This window comes from Rana temporaria, chromosome 11 (assembly GCF_905171775.1).
Source record: "Rana temporaria chromosome 11, aRanTem1.1, whole genome shotgun sequence".
NCBI classification, from domain to species: Eukaryota; Metazoa; Chordata; class Amphibia; order Anura; family Ranidae; genus Rana; species Rana temporaria.
The window spans coordinates 32,697,744-32,717,262 of NC_053499.1; the positions used below are offsets into that span (position 1 = coordinate 32,697,744).

A 19,519-nucleotide genomic window follows, 5' to 3' on the forward strand; every position below is an offset into this window, starting at 1 on the left:
CGAAAGCTCTGTACTAACAATACGATTACCGTACGATCGCGTTGGCTTAGGACTCCAAATAGAACAAAAAGGACAAAGTCCTTAGAGATAAAGAACCTGTGATTGTGGCTCCTGAGAGTAAAGCACTTGAAAGATCAGCTACTCGCACCCTGGGTTGAGCACCATACTCCAGTGAGTTCCAAGCTCCACATCTGTGATTCCTATGGCCCTTCAAGACATCTAGAGGACCTCCCTTAGACGCTCACTTCACAGTGGGCATTTGGCGCCTAATTAAGCTCAAATATCAATCAATCAATCAATCAATCAATCAATTCCCAGGTTCCACAGGCTAGGCCTTGGGTCCAGGCTTCTGTTCAGCCACATTGTCACCCTCCCAGGGGAGATCAGGGGGAGTCCCAGGGGAGAACAGACTCCTCATGCCTTGTACACACGATCGGTTTTCCAGGCGGTAAAAAGTCTGCCGGGAAAACCCAGGGGAAAACCGAGAACCTGCTCAGTAGCTTTTTCCCCCTACACACGGCTGGGTTTCCAGACAGGAAAACTACCATGAGAGCTTTGGTCGGGAAACACGGCCGTGTGTATGCTCCACCGCAGGTTTTCCCCATAGGGAAACTGCCGGCTTAAAAAACGCTGGGAAGCCCGGCAGGAAAAAACATGTTCTCTTTTTTCCCGCCGAGATTCCCGGCGGTTTTCCTGTCGGGAAAACTGCCATGGAGCATACACATGGCCGGGATTCCCGGCCAAATGCTCTTATAACAGTTTTCCTGCCAAGAAAAACGGTCATGTGTACGAGGCATCACAGTCACTACCTGGATATTTATATCTGCTCCCAGCATGCACCAGTGGCACATAAAAGAATACTAGTTGGCCAGGGTGAATTAATATTCTTAACTCTAAATTAATACAGCTCCTCCGCTATTACCAAGGGCAGCGACTACTGAATTTTTCCGGTTTTAAAGACAGTTAAGTCACATTGACATATCACATGCTGTTGCAGAATGTGAAACAAATGTTGGGGTTGTGGGACAAAGCATGAATCTTTAGAGCACTTATGACTTATGAGCCTACTAGTGTCTACATGTATCTAAAACATATAGATTTTATGGGCTGTTACTTTAATAGCTAGGCCACAGTTTTTTTTTTTCTCCGTGTTCACCATTTGATTTACCTGGATGCATTCTTTGTAAGTATGTAAATCCCCTTTTTAAAGTATCATTTTGTGGATTTCATGGGCAGCCATAACCAGTTGACTCTGAAGAACATTATCTTCTGACTGTTCCCAAGTTCACCTCTGATTTCTGAAATTATTTGACAAAAGATGACTTGTTAGAACCCATTCTGAGGAGGACGGCATGTGATAAAGGCAACACAGCAAGAATTTAGTCTATAATGAACCTCCCTGGCTATGTGGATACATTTGCATAGTTCTAGACAATTCAGCCTTTGTGGTGTGTAGTACCGTTCCTTCAAGAGATAATTAAAGATGAAATAGAAATAGTTTTACTATGGTAAAATATACAGTAGGTCACTGAAATATTATTAGAACCAAATGAAATGATTGATATTGGCTTGGCTTGTATAAAGGCAGATAATCTTTCCAGAGGTAAAAGAAAAAATAGGGCTGAACTCTTTCAGGGAAAGTTTGAATTTTCTCAGAGACAGCCATGAATTCATTCTATAATGTGTTGGGTAGTGACCTGTAGGGATGAGATGGGACAAGGTTCTTTTTAAAGGCAACTTACATGCTGCCAGAAGTAAAGTTATAGGGGCTTAGTGCTAGGTGCGAGAGGGGGATGATTGATAAGTATTGCATCAGGTGTCATAGTTAATAAGTACCACACTTCAGAGACTTAAAGTGGTTGTAAACTCACTATTTGGACTTTTACCTACAGGTAAGCCTACAACATGGCTTACCTGTAGGTAAGGATAATATCTCCTAAACCTGCACGGTTTAGGAGATATTACCCCCGCAATGCGGGCGGCGCATGCGCAGGGGGGAATCCACGGCTGAAGGACCGGCATCGCCGGACCCTGCCGATTTTAAATCTCCCGCGCGCACGCGCGGGAGTGACGTCATCGCCGCTCCAGCCAATCACAGCGCTGGAGCGACGATACCCGGAAGACACGCCGGAGCAAGATGACATCCTGCTCGGCGTGGACCAGGTAAGTGGTACACACCTCGTTCCGAGGTAAGTATTTCATAATAGGCTAGTATGCGGTGCATACTAGCCTATTATGCCTTTTGCATTGCAGGTTTGGGGGAAAAAAAAAAAAGTTTATGCGGTTTACAACCGCTTTAAAGTGATACTAAAGGTTCGTAATTATAATAAAAAAAAATAACAAACATGTCATACTTACCTCGTTTTGCACAGAGTGGCCCAGATCCACGGCTTCTGGGGTCCCTCGGCAGCTGTCTTAGCTCCTTCCCACATCAGATAACCCCCTTTGGGAAGGGCTTTCCCAAGGGGGTTATCTTGTGGTCATGCTCCTGAGTCCAGGATTTGCGTCCATAGACACGAATGCCGGACTCGGCCCCGCCCCCCAAAACCCGCGTCAATTGGATTTGATTGACAGCAGCACAAGCCAATGGCTGCGCTGCTATCAGTCTATTCAATGAAGAGCCGAGAAGAGCCAAGAAGCCAGTGAATGCTCGACGTGGGGCTTTCGAGGGCTCAGGTAAGTAAAACGGGGGGTGGGGTGCTTGTAATCATCGGCTGTATTTTCAGGAAGGTTTACAACCCCTCTAAGCTGGTCCTACACCTATGGAATTTATTTAAAAAATAAATAAAAATGTTAACGTTTGTTCTATTTTCTCATGGACAGTGGTGTCAGATTGATGTTTGTTTTTAACTGTAATGACGAGAAAATTTGAGGGAACAGAATTTTTTCTGGCATGATAATAAAAACTATAATTCAATTTATCAGGAAGTCAGATTTACATGCAACAGCAATTTGTCTATATGCAAAATTATATGGCATACCAGGCTAGGGTAGTATATAGACAGGCTAGGGTAGTATAGGTGCAGGCTAGGGTAGTATAAGGGCAGGCTAGGGCAGTATAGGGCCAGGCTAGGGTAGTATATAGATAGGCTAGGGCAGTATCTAGAGAAGGAGAGGCAGCCATGGTTCAATTTGCTGCCCCTCAAAGTGCTGACTGGGTCCAATGCACCCACTTGGACCCATGGTAGGGCTGGCCCTGCATATGGACAGGCTAGGGTAGCATATGGACAGGCTAAGACAGTATAGGGCCAGGTTAGGGTAGTATATATAAAGGCTGGGGTAGTATATGGACAGGCTAGGGCAGTATAGGGACAGGCTAGGGCTATATATAGACAGGCTAGGGTAGTATATAGACAGGCTAGGGTAGTATATAGACAGGCTAGGGTAGTATGTAGACAGGCTAGGGCAGTATCGGGGGGAAGGTGGAGCGGCCCGGGGGAAAGTTATCATGACACAGGAAACTACTGGAAAACAAATCTTGGTCGTCAATTTGCTGAGAGGCAGAGAAGAAGAGGCGGCCCTGGTTCAATTTGCTGCCCCTCTCAAAGTGCTGCCTGGGTCCAATGGACCCACTTGGACCCATGGTAGGGCTGGCCATGCATACTACATATAGTCAAAGGTTGACACCACTTGTCAAATCTTTCAACTTCTTCTGCAACGGCGTCCTTAGCCACCATACCCACCCACTGGTAATGAGCCCTTCCCCACTTTTCAGTGTTACCAGTGCTTCTCCCTCTCAAGTCTCTATTGCCTGAAACATGTTAGAATAGAAGAACAGCGCAATGAAGCAGATTGGCTTGCTTTACTAGCATTTTCACTCTCAGTCTGATTTCTAGTGTGTATGGAATTACTGAAAAATTAAAGAACAACTTTTAAAAATGCCCATATCAACTTTTGAATGAATCAATGTTGAGTTAGCTTGCGGTGCTGCTTTAAATTATATCATGGCAATATTGCTTTTACTTAAAATGAAAAATTGTAATTGTTTGAAAAGGCTGCTTTTTCCCCCCTCTTGCACAAATATTATCTGATGGCTGTAAATGTTGTTTGAGAATTTCCTCCTGAGTGTAGAAAATGGCGTTTGTTTGTAGTAATTGCATTTCTGAGCGTTTGTTCTGCCACTTTTCAATATGGGCTAAGTCAATTGGAACTTATGATTTTCATTGCTTTGCAGGCGAAAGTGCTATGTAAATCGATCTGGGATGTGTTCAGAGGAAATAGTGCGGAGGTTTGGAAATTGAGAAGGTTATTACTTATTAGTTTACAGTTCATTTAGAATGGCAGCCAAGGGGGGGTTGTTCTTGTCACACTGTATTTTATGGGACATTCCTTTCAAATGATATTTCAGTTATTGGTAGATACTGATGGGCTCAATCATCCTTTGTTTTTGTTTTTTGTTCTGGATAGAGTGTGTTTCTTTCTTTGATGGGTAGATTCAAGGCTGGGGCAAGGGATGGGCAGGAGGGGAAGCTGCCCTGGGCACTGTGGTATCGTGTAAGGTGGGAGGTACTACCAGGAGGTTGAGGGGGGAGGGGATTTGTGTTATGAGGAGGAATTTGGGGGGCAGCAAGGGGTAAGAACTATTCTAGGAGAGGTCATTTGGGGGCGTGTGCTAGGAGCAGTGATTCAGGGAGATTTATGTTGGAAGGGGGATGGGAGAAGGGTATTTTTGCTAGGATGGTCGATTTGGGGGGTTTGTGCTAAACGAGTTTATTTTTGTGCTATGGGGGAAATAAATTGGGGGTGGGGGGGGGATTTGTGCTAGTAGTGATGATTGGGGGATATTTGTGCTAGAAGTGGGATTTAGAGTAGGGGTGGAGAGAATGTGTACTCGGAGGGGAAATTTGAGAGGTGGGTGATTTGTGCTAAAATGGTTGCATTTGTGCTTGGAGATTTGGGGGATGGAGGGGGCTGACATTTGTGCTGGGAGGGGGATTTCAGCAGGGGGGGCGGATTTGTACTGGGAGGAAGGGGAATTTATGCTTGGGGGTAAACATGCAGATTGGTGGCATAGCTTAACCCCCTTTATCTGACCGTTGTCACCATTATATGGGAAATCCAAACTTGTACAGTTGTCTCCAGAACAACACTCAGTCTAATCTGTGTCAGTTTCGAGGTTGAAACATAAAAAGCAAAGGATACATTAAGGGCAGGTAGGTCTGAGGGCATCACATTTCCTTCTTTAAGGTGAAGGGACACACCAAAAGCTTGGTGAAGCACAATAGCTTAAGGCATGCAATGTGTCCCCACACCAATTTCAGAAAGACAAACAAAAATGGCAGCCACCCCAAATGAAAAAAAAAAAAATAATCTTTGTTTGTGAAACAAGAAATAGTTAACAGCGGGAGAAAACTCCCATTGCCTATAAAAGTGGACCATAGCGGCACAGTACGGGTGACAATACACAAAAAAAAAAAAATATATATATGTTTTTAATATGTGTTTATGTAAATGTGTATGTGTTTATATAAATAAAGAACATATATTTTTTAATTTGGTGTATTGCCTCCCGCACTGTGCCTCTATAGCCCACTTTTATAGGCAATGTGAGTTTTCTGCCGCTGTTACCTATTTCTTGTTTCTAGATCACTAGGAGGAGGCATTTCCTAGTCTCCTCTATTTTCTATATCTTTGTTTGTGAAATGTTTGTTCAAGGCAAATTCACTATTTTCTCAGGGAAACCAAACTGAAAGTATCCTGTAAAGGAAGAAGAGGACATATCAACGTGTCTGCTGACGGTGTTTTCGAAACTTTGCTCTCTTGCAAAGCATCAAGCACTTCTGCTATCTGACACTTTGATTGTGTTGAGTAGCATGGCATTTGCTGTGGTTCCCTGCCATCAACTCCTACTTTAATGCAGAATACGGTAATGGGGTAGGGGTCAATGGGAAGAGCCACAGTGGATAACCCTGAGATCTGCAAGAGAGCAAGGTTTCAACACACTCCTTGCCAGAAAGAAAAGTAATTATCTTCTTAATTTGCAGGCTCCAGCGTCTATTTTCAGGAGGAAGCATCAGGGTGCACTTCTAACAAAACTTTTTTTTACTCACCCTAACTTGTCCTATTCTTAAGCCTCGTAAAAATAACCGGTTTTCCTGCCAGGAAAACTGCCAGGAGAGCTTTTATCTGGGAAAACCGGCTGTGTGTATGCTTCCTCGCAGTTTTCCAGACAGGAAAACTGCCGGGAATTCCGGCGGGAAAATCTATTTTGCCGCCGGGATTCCCAGCGGTTTTAAACCCGGCAGCTTTCCTATGGGAAGCTCTGTGAGGAAGCATACACACGGCCGGGATTTCCCGACGGGAAACCCGGCCGTGTGTACAGGGGGAAACTTACCGAGCAGGTTCTCGGTTTTCCTGTTGGGATTCCCGGCGGACTTTATACCGCCGGGAATCCCAGTCGTGTGTACAGGGCTTAAAACCTCAGTTGGAGCTGCTTACTTACACCAGTTGTACAGCTGCAGACTACTACTCTTCAGTAATGGCTCTACTTGTGCAGTCCTCATAAACTGTACGACCATGTCCCGAGACTGGAGACCCCCAGAGTATGGTTCTATATAAGTCTATAATTTGGCAATGCAGACAGGGTTGAAAAGGATGGCTGCTGGAGAAGCTGTAAACATCAGAACAGACCAGGCCTTTGCTCTGCTTCTCAGTTAATTGGTTTACGATACATGTATGTGCTTATGGATAGACAGTAAATACTGTACCAGCTTCCGAATTTCCTTCAAACCCATATCTCCAATTCCCTCAATGCAGGAAACACTGTCATAGATGCCAACTGTCCCAGAGGTGCCAGCAAGGTTCTGCATTAAGTACTCTGTCTTGATGATGCTGTGTCCCAGGCTGCATCTCAAGATCACTGCATCACCTTTATTTGAGTTACTGAGCATGTGCAAGGTGTGAGGCCCCGTACACACGACCAGTTTCCTCGGCAGAATTCAGCTTCCGACCGAGTTTCTGGCTGAATTCTGCCGAGGAAACTGGTCGTGTGTACACTTTCGGCCGAGGAAGCCGACGAGGAGCTCGACGAGGACATAGAGAACATGTTCTCTATTTCCTCGTTGTTCTATGGGAGCTCTCGTCCCGCCGAGCTCCTCGGCGGCTTCAGTGCTGAACTGGCCGAGGAACTCGATGTGTTTGGCACGTCGAGTTCCTCGGCCGTGTGTACGAGGCCTGAGTCATGTCCGTGAGTGGGCAGATTCCTAATTAGGATGGGACTGCCAGAAATTGGATGTGATCTGAGTTAGACCTCCCTGAAAGCAGGAGTGATCTGGGCAGGACCTCCCAGAAATAATAGGAGAGGTAACTGTCAGTGCAGATACAAAGTGCATGTATAAGTAGGGGTATGGTGATTAGTCCATTAGAAATAATAGTAACAGGCAGTTAAGAGGGGTAGAGAAAAGAAGGGCCACCTAAGTGCAGTATTAAAGAGGTTCTTTTAATGACACATTGTACAAAACACACTTACAAGAAGGTAAGTGAAGAAGGCTCATCTGTAACATCCTGTAGTCCTCGTCCCGGATCCATGGGCTGCTTAGAAGTGAAGATAGCAGAATGTGTGGAGTTTTCAGGCTTGTCCTGTGGCCATCAGAATGAGGCCTGTTCCAGCCTCACGGGTCACGTGACAGGTCACGTGATTACTTCCAAGGAACACTTCCGGGAGGAGGGTCAGACAGGGAGAACAAAGGCTGATTGGGATATGCCACTGCTCCTTCTATTGGCCTGATCTTCCAGAAGAAGGATGTTATAAGTATGGGTCATAAGCGGGGGTGACAATGCCCTGGGGACTGGGATGAAGATTTTGGCAATTATGCACAGTACTACTCAAATTTGCTGAGTTGTAGGTTTGAGTCCTGGCCATTGTTTTTAACACTTATCTGATACCACATAAACACAGCATGAAAGAGGTTGTCACCTTGCCCATCTGGGGAAAAGTGAATAGTGTCTTTGGAAAGCCTGCCCTTCAATCCCCAATACCTTGCCAGTGCTCTCTTGCAACTCCTGTCTCGGCTGCACCTAACATTTCAATCCCTAGCGTCTGCTTGTGATGAACTCTAAAAGAAGTAGTGACATCACGTTATTAGTCATGTGACAGTGCTCAGGCCTCACAATTGGCAGGTAGATGTGCACTGCCATGTAGGAGGAGGACGCATCTCATGTAGGAGGAGGACACATGCCATGTAGGAGGAGAACACATACTCCCCCATACCCAAAAGCACCAGGTATTGCCACTGGTTGCTGCAGAGGCAGAAGCAGTGGAAGGAACACTGACGAGCTGAGTATCAGGGGTTCGGGATGGGGGTAGGGCAAGTCTTAGGCCCGGTACACACGAGCAAACATGTACGATGAAACCGGTCCGTCGGACCGTTTTCACCGTACATGCCTGCCAGAGGGCTTCTGTACGATGGTTGTACTAACCATCGTACAGAAGTCTGCGCGTAAACAATACGCGGGGCGTGTCCGCGTCGTCGCCGCGACGATGACGCGGCGACGTGGGCGGGCCTGCCATTTAAAGGCTTCCACGCATGCGTCGAAGTCATTCGACGCATGCAATTGACGGCGGGCGCTCGGACATGTACGGTAGGTCTGTACTGACGACCGTACATGTCCGAGCGGGCAGGATTCCAGCGGACGGTTTTAAAACACGTCCAGGAATATTTGTCTGCTGGGAAAAGGCCCGGCGGGCAAATGTTTGCTGGAATTCGGCCCGCTCGCGCCTACACACGACCGAACATGTATGCTGAAACTGGCCCGCGGACCAGTTTCAGCATACATGTTTGTTCGTGTGTACGGGGCCTCAGAGAGACATTCTAAGTTTGCCCTAAATGGGCAAGGTAACAGTGTTTATTTAATATAGATTAGTCAGGAGGGCTAGAGACTATGGGTTATGTTGGTTTGGGAAGGAGTGACAATAGGAGGGCATGGGAATTACTCAAGGATATCAGTTGTATATTAAAAAATCATAGCCTTGGGAAAGAATGTGAATGTTAAATTTTCTTACTGGCTTGGTCTGATTTATTAATGTCCTACAATTTACTCCTGTAGCATAGTGTTCTCATTGGCTTTTATGCCGTGTACACACGCTTGGAATTTCCGACAACAAATGTTCGATGGGAGCTTGTTGTGGGAAATTCCGACCATGTGTAGGCTCCATCGGACATTTTCTGTCGGAATTTTCCGACAACAAAAATTTGAGAGCTGGTTCTCAAATTTTCCCACAACAAAATCCGCTCTCGTAAATTCCGATCGTGTGTAGACAATTCCGGCGCACAAGATTTCAATGCATGCTCTGAATCAAGTACGAGACGGAAGCGCTCGGTCTAGTAAAAATAGCATTCGTAATGGAGATAGCACATCCGTCACGCTGTAACAGACTGAAAAGCACAAGGCTGAAAAGCGCGAATCGCCTCTCACCAAACTTCTACTAACACGACTGGTATTAAACTTCCCTTTAATAGTGCTGTCGTACTTATTGTACGTGACCGCATTCTTGTCGTTCGGAAATTCCAACAACATTTGTGCGACCGTGTGTATGTAAGACAAGTTTGAGCCAACGTCCGTCGTAAAAAAAGACACGTTTTTGTTGTCGGAATGTCCGATCTTCTGTACGCGGCATAAGAGTTCAAGTTTTTGAACGGTGTATATCTACAATGCATAATGGGAACTGCTACTGGCACTATTGCAACAGTGTCTCTTAACACACCGTTAACATTAACGCCTCAGCTGCGAGGCCCCATGAAAACTAATGAAGCCTGACTCGTAGGGAGTGAAAGGTCAGCGCCTGAACTTCCGCTGCGCTTGTGCTGTTTTGTTGTATGCCGCAGTGTTAACAAAAGGTGGAAGACTCGTCTTGCTGTGCCCGCCACACATTCTACACAAGAGCCAATTCCCTTCTGCTCTGTATTAACCCTGGGAATAGGTCAGTATTACACCTCAGCGATTCCACATCAGAAGACAGGCGACATTTCATGTTGCTGTAGAGAAAGAGAATAGGGATTTCCTATAATGTATTCTGCTTTCCAAACTACCAGTAGTGCTTTCACATGACTGTCATAGGTTCATTAACATCAGAGCATGTATTTATTTTATGGTGACTGAACTGGCTGGCAGCCATTTTGTTCAGAAGGTGCCACTTCAGCACCTCGTTTTGATCTATTTAGCATTTTTATTGTTTTTTTGTTTTTAAATTACAATCATAAAGTTGTGCTTTTGCACTCTGTAAGCGGAAAAATGGGACAAACCTCTAAAGTACAGGTATCTACCTGCAGCATCCAACGAAAGCAGCCTTTCTCTTTTTACCACAGAGGAACCCTTGAAATAATTTTCAGGTCTCAAGGAACCCTTGCTAAAAATTTGATGGTATGTTATCAACATAGGTTTGATAGAGATATAGTAAATATAAAAAAAACAATATCCACGGCTTGATCACATATTCTACAGGACCAGCCGGGTGATCCAGATTTATGAGCCTCAGGGTTGAATATCAATATAATGCAATGTTGTCAATTTGATTTTCATTTTACCTAACGTGATTGTAACTCCATGGCTCACACTATTGGTTTATCTGTGAATAAAAGTTTGCTGATTTTACCTCACTTTACATTCATACTGTCTCTGTACCTGCCTCCAAAGTCCCAATGGGGTTATTCTTTAGCTTTGTATCTAAATAGAGGGATGTGACAGGAATTGTACAGATCCATACAGCACTAGGCTAGCATTTTTAAACAAAACAATATAGCATATCTAGAGTCAAGCCCCATACACACTATCAGTTTTCCTGTAGGTTTTCTTTTCAGGTTTACCAAAACCATCTAATATGAGGGCAAACCTCAAGAGTTTCAATTTGTATGCAATCAGGCAGGCCCTTGCACTACATGGTTTTGGTAAACCTAAAGAGAAAACCTGCAGGAAAACTGATAGTGTGTATGGGGCTTAATTGAAATGGTAGATCATTTTAACAGTAAAATGCTCTAAATTTAAAAAAATAAAAATAAATGTTATAATCATAAAATATTTATTAATAATTATCACAAAATGTGTAACTGTGGTCAATGAAGAAGGTCCTCCTTACATTGGTGGTCATTGAGAAGCAAATGCCTCTTACTAAAAAGATAATTTATGACATGCCATTGACTCTGCCAAGTGATGTTGGCCCCAGAAGAATGCAAGCACAGAGGGAGGAGGGAGGTTAGTCTGCCACAGCTTAAGGAACCCCTAGCAACCCTTTGAGGTTCACAAAATGCTGGCTGAGCATGGATGACATAAACGCTCTTGGCATGGCCGAATATTACATCATTCTGACAGGCAAAGCTTCAGAACTGGAACAGGTTCACCTGAGCTACTACCTCCTTTGTAATGTCTGGTCAGCCTCAAGAACACAGCACCCAGCCTGAGAAGTCTCTGCAAACCTCCATGTGCAATCCATGCAAAAAAGTGAGAAAGGCTGGTGCCAGGAAAGTCGGCTAAAACGTTGTTTTATTAATGCAGATGAACAACAGTCAAAAAATCCAACGTGTTTTGGCCATCAGGACTCACGACCGAGTTTCTCGACAAAAAACAGCAAGAAACTTGCTGGGAGATATTTTTTGCCGAGGAAACCGGTCGTGTGTACATTTTCGTCGAGGAAACTGTCGAGAAACTCGACGAGCCAAAAAGAAAGCATGTTCTCTATTTCCTTGACGGGAATGGAGAAAATTGGCTTGTCGAGTTTCTCGACGGCTTCACAAGGAACTAGACGAGCAAAACGATGTGTTTCGCCCGTCGAGTTTCTCGGTCGTGTGTACGAGGCCTTAAAGTGTTCCTAAACCCAGGGCTCTGCATTCACTATATCTGGTCTCCCACAGTACACAGAACATGGAAATGCAATAATTTTAGTAAATATAAACTGCTAAATACATTTTCTCATTAGCAGTATATAGAAATCTTGTGACTTCTATCAGTGCCTGGTTAAAGCTTGTTCTCATACTGTTCTCATACTGCACTGCCTGTCCTATCAGGATGCAGGACCCCTGACCCTCTGTCTGGACAGTGCTGATTGGCCCTGTACTGATCACATGCACTCTCCCAAGAAAAAAAAAAACTCTCTAGCAATGCAGATCAAACTGAGCATGTGCAGCCTGACTCCAGTAACTCTGTCTTATCCGAATATGTTATGGGGACAATGCAAGAAGGGAAGGATTTGTGCATACAGCATCAAACAACCTTTTTTACACAATGCAGAGGATTAAACTCTTATGCCTCGTACACACGATCGCGATTTCCGACAAGAAAAACATATTTTTTTTTTTCCAGCAGGTAAACGGCTGAAATTTGTCTTGCATACACACGGTCACACTAATCTTGGACAAATTCCAACCGTCAAGAACGTACGACGAGCCGAGATCAATGAAGTTCAATAGGCAGTTCGGCTCTTCTGCTTGATTCTGAGCATGCGCAGGGTTTTTTGCATCGTAATTGCATACCGATAATCACAAATCCAGATAGGAATTTTTCCTGTCAAGAAAATTGAGATCCTGCTCTCAATCTTTTCTTGGCAGGAATTCTCACAGAAAAAGTGCGATGGAGCATACACAAAGTCAGAATTCGTGTCAAAATGCTCACATTGCACTTTTCTCTTCGAGAATCGCGATCGTGTCTACGAGGCATTAGGTTCCACAATGAGTATGCTTTACTGCATATACAGACTGATTTTACTGTTGTGGGTTTAGCAACACCTTAATCATGGCTGCCATGTTTAAGGCCTGATGGCTGAAATGCGTTGGCCTTTTTTGACTGTTGTTTGCCTGCATTAATAATACAATGTATTAGCCGACTTCTGTGGCACCAGTCTTTCTCCCTTTTTTGCATGGAAAGCTTCAGAACTTCCTGATAGCTTTCTTGCACCTTCCTGCCTCTTGCTCATTCCTGTTGACCAATGAGGCTGTCCATCAAAGTGGGCCATTAGGGGCATGTAAGGCTTATTAGCTTTTTAGAAATGTCTAGGAACTGTGCTTGTCAGCCATATGCTTACAGAAGATGATAATATATTGCAAATGATGATATTCCATAAAAAAAAATTAACCTCTTCCACCCACACCTTGAGGCCAACTTTAAAGCGGTGTTCCGCCCCCCCCCCCCCCCACAATTTTTTTTTAAAACCAGCAGCTATACATAATGCAGCTGCTGGCTTTTAATAAATAGTCACTTACCTGTCCTGGAGTCCAGCGATGTCGGCACCCACAGCTGATGTTTCCATCAGCTGTCGGGTGCTGACACCGCCATTGCGGGTAAGGGCACTTTTGGCTTCACACGTGGAACCCTACTGTGCATTTTGGAGGCCTGCTCCTCTCTCCTACTGGCCCGGCGGCCGGGGAGGGAGGAGGAGGGTGCCCCGCGCTGACGTCACAGGCCGCGGCCCAGACTCCCGGTCCCCCCTCCCCCCAAAGGTGCCAATTGTGACACCGGAGGGGGGGAGCAATCCGTTTCACTTTTGGGTGGAACTCTGCTTTAAAGTTGAACCCCAGGGAAAAGTTTTTAAATACTTTTTTTTATTTTAAATTGTTTTCCCTACCAAAGAATTCGTAATTCTGTTCAGCCAGTCCTGTCATTTACACACTGCTGCCACATTACATGGAGGAAGATGATTGTCTTCGTGTTCAGCTTAATTTATCACAGGGCAGCTCACTGGACAGAGCAGACAATGCTAATTATTGGTCCAGTGAATAGGCTGGAAGCAGAGTGGTGACACCGGAAGCCAAACTAAACCAAGAAACTGCGTGTTAGCTGCCTAGACTGGCTGCACAGAATAACAAAGTCTTTAATATCATATCATATTTTAAAAAGTTCCCCTAGAGATCGACTTTATTTAAATATATTGCAGGTTTAGCATTCTCTTTAATATGTAAGTTTGCTGGTAGTTTTTATTCTGACTTGTATTCCCTTTAAATGTATGTAAAATGAAATAGTTATAGCTTTTGTGACAAGTGACTTCTTTTTGCTTTTTCAGGAACCTTACCCTACGAATATAAGATAGTGATTGCAGGGAATCATGAACTGACTTTTGATAAAGAATTCATGGCGGATCTTGTTAAACAGGATTACTACCGCTTCCCCTCGGTTTCCAAATTGAAACCTGAAGACTTTGATAATGTGCAATCACTCATCACTAACAGTATTTACCTGCAAGATTCAGAGGTCACTGTGAAAGGATTCAGAATATACGGTGCACCGTGGTGAGTAAATACTTGATGATTTGACTTTTTATTCTTTTTATTTTTTTTTTTATCCGTATTGGAGAGAACTATTATTTACATTTCATTACTCAGTATGTTTAGTATGCCACACAGCTAACTAATTCAAGGGTCCTCCTATAGTGACAAAGTATATTATATTGTAAGCATGCACTTTCCTGAAGCGTTTTCTGGCCACATTTGCAATAAATTGAGATATACTGTGTATGAATATACATTATATATATATATATATATATATATATATATATATATATATATATATATATATATATATATATATATATATATATATATATATATATATATATACATTACAGACCAAAAGTTTGGACACACCTTCTCATTCAAAGAGTTTTCCTTATTTGTGATAATCATGATAGACCTATGAATTAGATATTTTGGGTTTATGCAATTTTATCAAAATTATTTAAAAATACTCTGTGAAAATATATTGGATGAAAAGTAGAACTTTATTTGTAGATCTAATGGGCCCGATTCACAAAGAATTGCCCTGGCGCAGCGTATCAGAGATACGCTACGCCGCCGTATCTTACCTGGCGGAATTTCGAATCCAGAAAGATTTCGCGCCGTAAGTTACGGCGGCGTAGTGTATTTCTCGGCGCATATTTCAAATTGGGCGGGTAGGGGGCGTGATTCATTTAAATGATGCGCGTCCCAGCACCAATTGAAATGCGCATGCTCCGTTTTGAAATTTCCCGCCGTGCTTTGCACGAAATGACGTCGCACCAATGTCATTTTTTAAATTTCGACGTGCGTTACGTCCTTTACTATTCACGGACGACTTCCGCAAAAAAAAATATTAAAATTTGACGCGGGAACGACGGCCATACTTTAACATGGCAAGTCTATCTATACGCCACAAAACAGCAGCTTTAACTATACGCCGGGAAAAGCAGACTAGCGACGACGTAAGAGAATGCGACGGCCGCGCGTACCTTCGTGGATCGCCGGAAAAAGCTAATTAGCATACCCGACGTGGAAAACAACGTAAACTCCACCCAGTGGTCGCCAAAGTATTGCACCTACGAACCGAAGGCGTACGAAGCCGTACGCCTGTCGGATCGAAGCCAGAAGCCGTTGTATCTTGGTTTGAGGATTCAAACTAAAGATATGACGCGGCAAATTTGAAAGTACGCCGGTGTATCAGTAGGTTTGGACCAAATCATCTTGGAACACTAAAGGGTAGATTTATAAAGCAGTGAACGTGACTTTTACCAATCAATCTCTGGAGAATCACTGGAGGGGAGATTTACTAAAACTGGAGCACTCAGAATCTGGTGCATTTGTGCGTGGTAGCCAATCAGCATCTAACCTCAGCTTGTTCAATGAAGCTTTGGCAATAAAACCTGGAAGCTGATTGGTTTCTATGTCGAGCTGCACCATATTTTAGTAAATAAGCCCCACTGTCATTTGAAATAATAAAAATGAAATTGTAGACCTTTAAGAAAATTCTGCAGAGATTGTTTTGCTGAATGTGAGATTCACTGCTTTATAAATATATGCCAAAGTGTTTGAAGGTACAGTACACCTACCAGCCAAATCAGCAATATTCTTTTAAAAGGCATTGATTGAGTGGCATGTCCATACAAGATAGAAAAAGAAGGCTATTTTCTGTTAGAAGTGTCATGAGACATTCTCTTGAGCTGTACTGTATTGGGGTTGGGTAGGTACAATGACCTGTGGGCTGTAAACCCTTTACTTGTCTTTATCTGGCTCTTGGAGCACTTTTCCTCCCATGGTATAAGACAATATTCCTCCCACTAACACCAAAGATAAGGCACCTTTTTTTCCCACTTACGATGGGGCACTACTCCTCCCACTAATACCAGTTATGGGGCTCCATTCCTCCATCTACTGACCAGACACTATTTCATTTATTTACCCCTGCTGACCACCAAGCACGAGACATTGTCTTCGTCCACAGATGCTGAGGCATTTGCTACTACTGCTGACCACAGTCCAGTCCCCCAAAAGTCTGACAGGCAGTAAACTTTTACCTTTGCTTGGAGAACCCTGCTCTACACAGTACCATGTTAAGATGTTTTATCCAAGAGACTAATGTTGGGGGAGTGTATGTATAACCTCTGCTGATCTACCAGTCTGCATGCCAAACACAAAAGCTGGACATCTGGCGGATATTCTTCCTCCTCTAATAGAATAAGCAATACATTTTCTGATCAAGAGGAATATTCACATGTAACACATTGGAAATTATTTTGGTTACCTCTGTCCAGTATTAAGTTTATTTGAGACACCACCATACTATATGAATTGGAAACCCCAAACAGATAAATATGCATTCCCTCTATGGGACTTTAAAGGCACTATTGTCACATCACATATATGTATGAAATAGTAGTTAAATTTTTATTAATACAAAATAAAAAAATTATAAACATAAGTGCGGCATACAACATTACTCATAACACAGCTGTCCTGGGTGACATATATAGTATGATGTGTTTTCATTCACCCGACACAATTTAGAGAAATGTGTCTCCTTCCTAAGGGGTGCATAGAGTATCACATCTCTATAATACAAGTGGACAAATGTCATGCATTGGACATGATAACAGATGTTAGCTTATATACAATCATATACTTATATAATAATTACTCACAATTGAATGGACAGTGGTGAGCATAAAAATGCTGTATAAGTTTACCAGCAATATACAGTTGTCACCATCCTGCCCAACATCCACCAGGGGCAGTTGTGAACCCTCAACCATACAATTGAGAAAAGGAGGGGGACAAGGGGAGGAAAAAGGAAAAAGAAACCAGCAACCTGTAAGGCCTAGACTTGACAATGCTAAAAGGCAGTAAATAAAACGAAAGTAAAGCTGGAGCATAAACATATATTATCCTATAATAGAGAATATATATACAGCTAGTCTGTATGTCCAGCAAAATGTAAACCAAGAAGGGTCAAGAGCCAGCAAAACAATCCTACCTGTTACTGTGTTGGAGGTCTGCAACTTAAATTATATAGAAAATATCCCCAAATAGTGATGTCTATAGAGTATCAGAATACCAGGAAAGCTGGGGCCTCAAAAGCATACAATAATACCTACAAGGAAATATACAGATATAAAAATGCAATATCATACTTATACCAATCATTAAGTTATAAAAAAACCATGTCTTGTATTTTTATAAGAAACAGTAAGTATCCATAGGGGATGTAGGAGTGCTTAAGTAACTAATTCAAATGAGTTCCTATAAGCAACCCAAAAGGAACAAAACCATCCAGACTGGCTTGTTAGAAGTAAGGCCTCGTACACACGACCGAGTTTCTCGGCAAAAACCAGCAAGAAACTTGCTGTTTTTTTTTTTTTTGATGAGGAAACCGGTCATGTGTACATTTTTCGACGAGGAAACTGTCGAGGAACTCGACGAGCAAAACAATGTGTTTCGCCCGTCGAGTTCCTCGGTCGTGTGTACGAGGCCTTAGAAGCCCCGTTAATGAACCCAAAAATTTAATTGGATGGCCCCATCAAAAGGTCTTACCTAGCACAAAGATATAATGGTGTCTTCGACTGCACTGGGTGGTTGTGAAGGGAAGCATGCCATTTTTTTTGACGAGGAAACCGGTCGTGTGTACATTTTTGGACAAGGAAACTGTCGAGGAACTCGACGAGCCAAAAAGAGAGCATGTTCTCTTTTTCCTGAATGGAGAAAATTGGCACATCGAGTTCCTCGACAGCCTAACAAGGAACTCGACGAGCAAAACGATGTGTTTCGCCCGTCGAGTTCCTCGGTCGTGTGTACGAGGCCTTAGAAGCCCCGTTAATGAGTCCAAAAATTTAATTGGATGGCCCCATTAAAAGGTCTTACCTAGCAAAAAGATATAATGGTGTCTTTGACTGCACTGGGTGGTTGTGAAGGGAAGCATGCCCTTCAATGCCTAATGGGCTAAACGCCTTAAAAAAATATCTCCTGGCATAGATCTCACTAAATCCCACACAGATTTTGGACAATCCAATATATCCCGTCTACCCATGATGTAGAATATAACGTATTCATCTTTGTGAAGGGGTTAATGATACTTGAGGTAGTAGATACAAAGCAGCCTCCTGCTGGGTTGATTTTATTGCACTTACTTTTTCCTTTGCTGTACTCATTTGCTACTAATTTATTAATATTCAATCTAATGTTCTTACTCTTTACCAATGCTGATAATTATTATTGTTTTTTAATAATAAATAATCTTATTGGATTAGTCCTGATGTACTTAATGCTTTATAGTTTTGGTTAGAAAAGGGACAAATTGATGTTTTATTCCAAACATTGTGAAATGCTGTATATATATATTCACGTGTACTAGTTGAATCACGTAATTGGAATACAAACATCTTACATGAAAGGTTACTACCTTTTAGCTCTGTGGGCTTGCACAGAAATGTTTTTTTGTTTATTAATAAGTCGTATTTTATTGAGCAAAATTGTTTTTGTGTTGGCTGTTGGCTTTTATCAGCTCTTTCATGATGCAGTATGTGTTCACTTCAAAGCTCCCGTATTGATCTTTGCGGTCTCATCGAGAAATGTTTGCATGTTTAGAATGTATTAACGTTTTCTAGCAACAGGCAGCTAAAGTTCTACGCTTGGATGTATGTCAAAGTTTATTTTTTTGAGTTTGTTTGGTTTTTTAAAGGTTTTCCCTTTTCTCAGACAAGTGTTTCATGATGAAGGACTAAAGCCAGCAACGCATTAGCTCTTGTTGACTTGGCACCTCCACAAATCAAAGAAAGTCAAAGTATTTTATTTCCATCCATTTACTAAGGTGAAGCATAAGTTGTATTGGAAAACTTGAGGTGTGATGCCGCGTACACACAAAGTTTTTCCAACTTCATCATTAAAAACGACGTTGCCCACACACCATCGTTTTGGAAAAATGATGAACAAAGTGCGGTGACTTACAACACGTACGACGGAACTCTAAAGGGGAAGTTCTTTTCGCCTTTGGCCTGCTTTTAGCTGATTCCCTGTTAGCAAAAGACGATTCACATTTTTTTGTCTGTTACAGCGTGATGAATGTGCTTACTCCATTATGAACGGTAGTTTTACCTGAACGAGCGCTCCCGTCTCATAACTTGCTTCTGGGCATGCGCGGGTTTAAAACGTGGTTTTTGCCCACACACGATCATTTTTTTACATCACGAAAAACGACATTTTAAAAAACAACATTAAAAAATGCAGCATGTTTGAAATTTTTTTTTTGGAGTTTTTCAGAAGCCGAAAAACGATGTGAAGCCCACACACGATCA

The 19,519-nt window shown here is 42.9% G+C and overlaps 1 protein-coding gene across 3 annotated transcripts in view; it reads left to right on the top strand.

Moving 5' to 3' along the window:
• Positions 1 to 19,519, top strand: part of MPPED2 (metallophosphoesterase domain containing 2) — a 250,940-nt gene that overhangs the window by 110,150 nt on the left and 121,271 nt on the right. For all 3 annotated transcript variants that reach the window (XM_040328332.1, XM_040328333.1, XM_040328334.1), the window contains exon 4: positions 13,985 to 14,210. In XM_040328332.1, the coding sequence (XP_040184266.1) occupies positions 13,985 to 14,210 (226 nt within the window). The remainder of the gene's footprint in view (positions 1 to 13,984; positions 14,211 to 19,519) is intronic.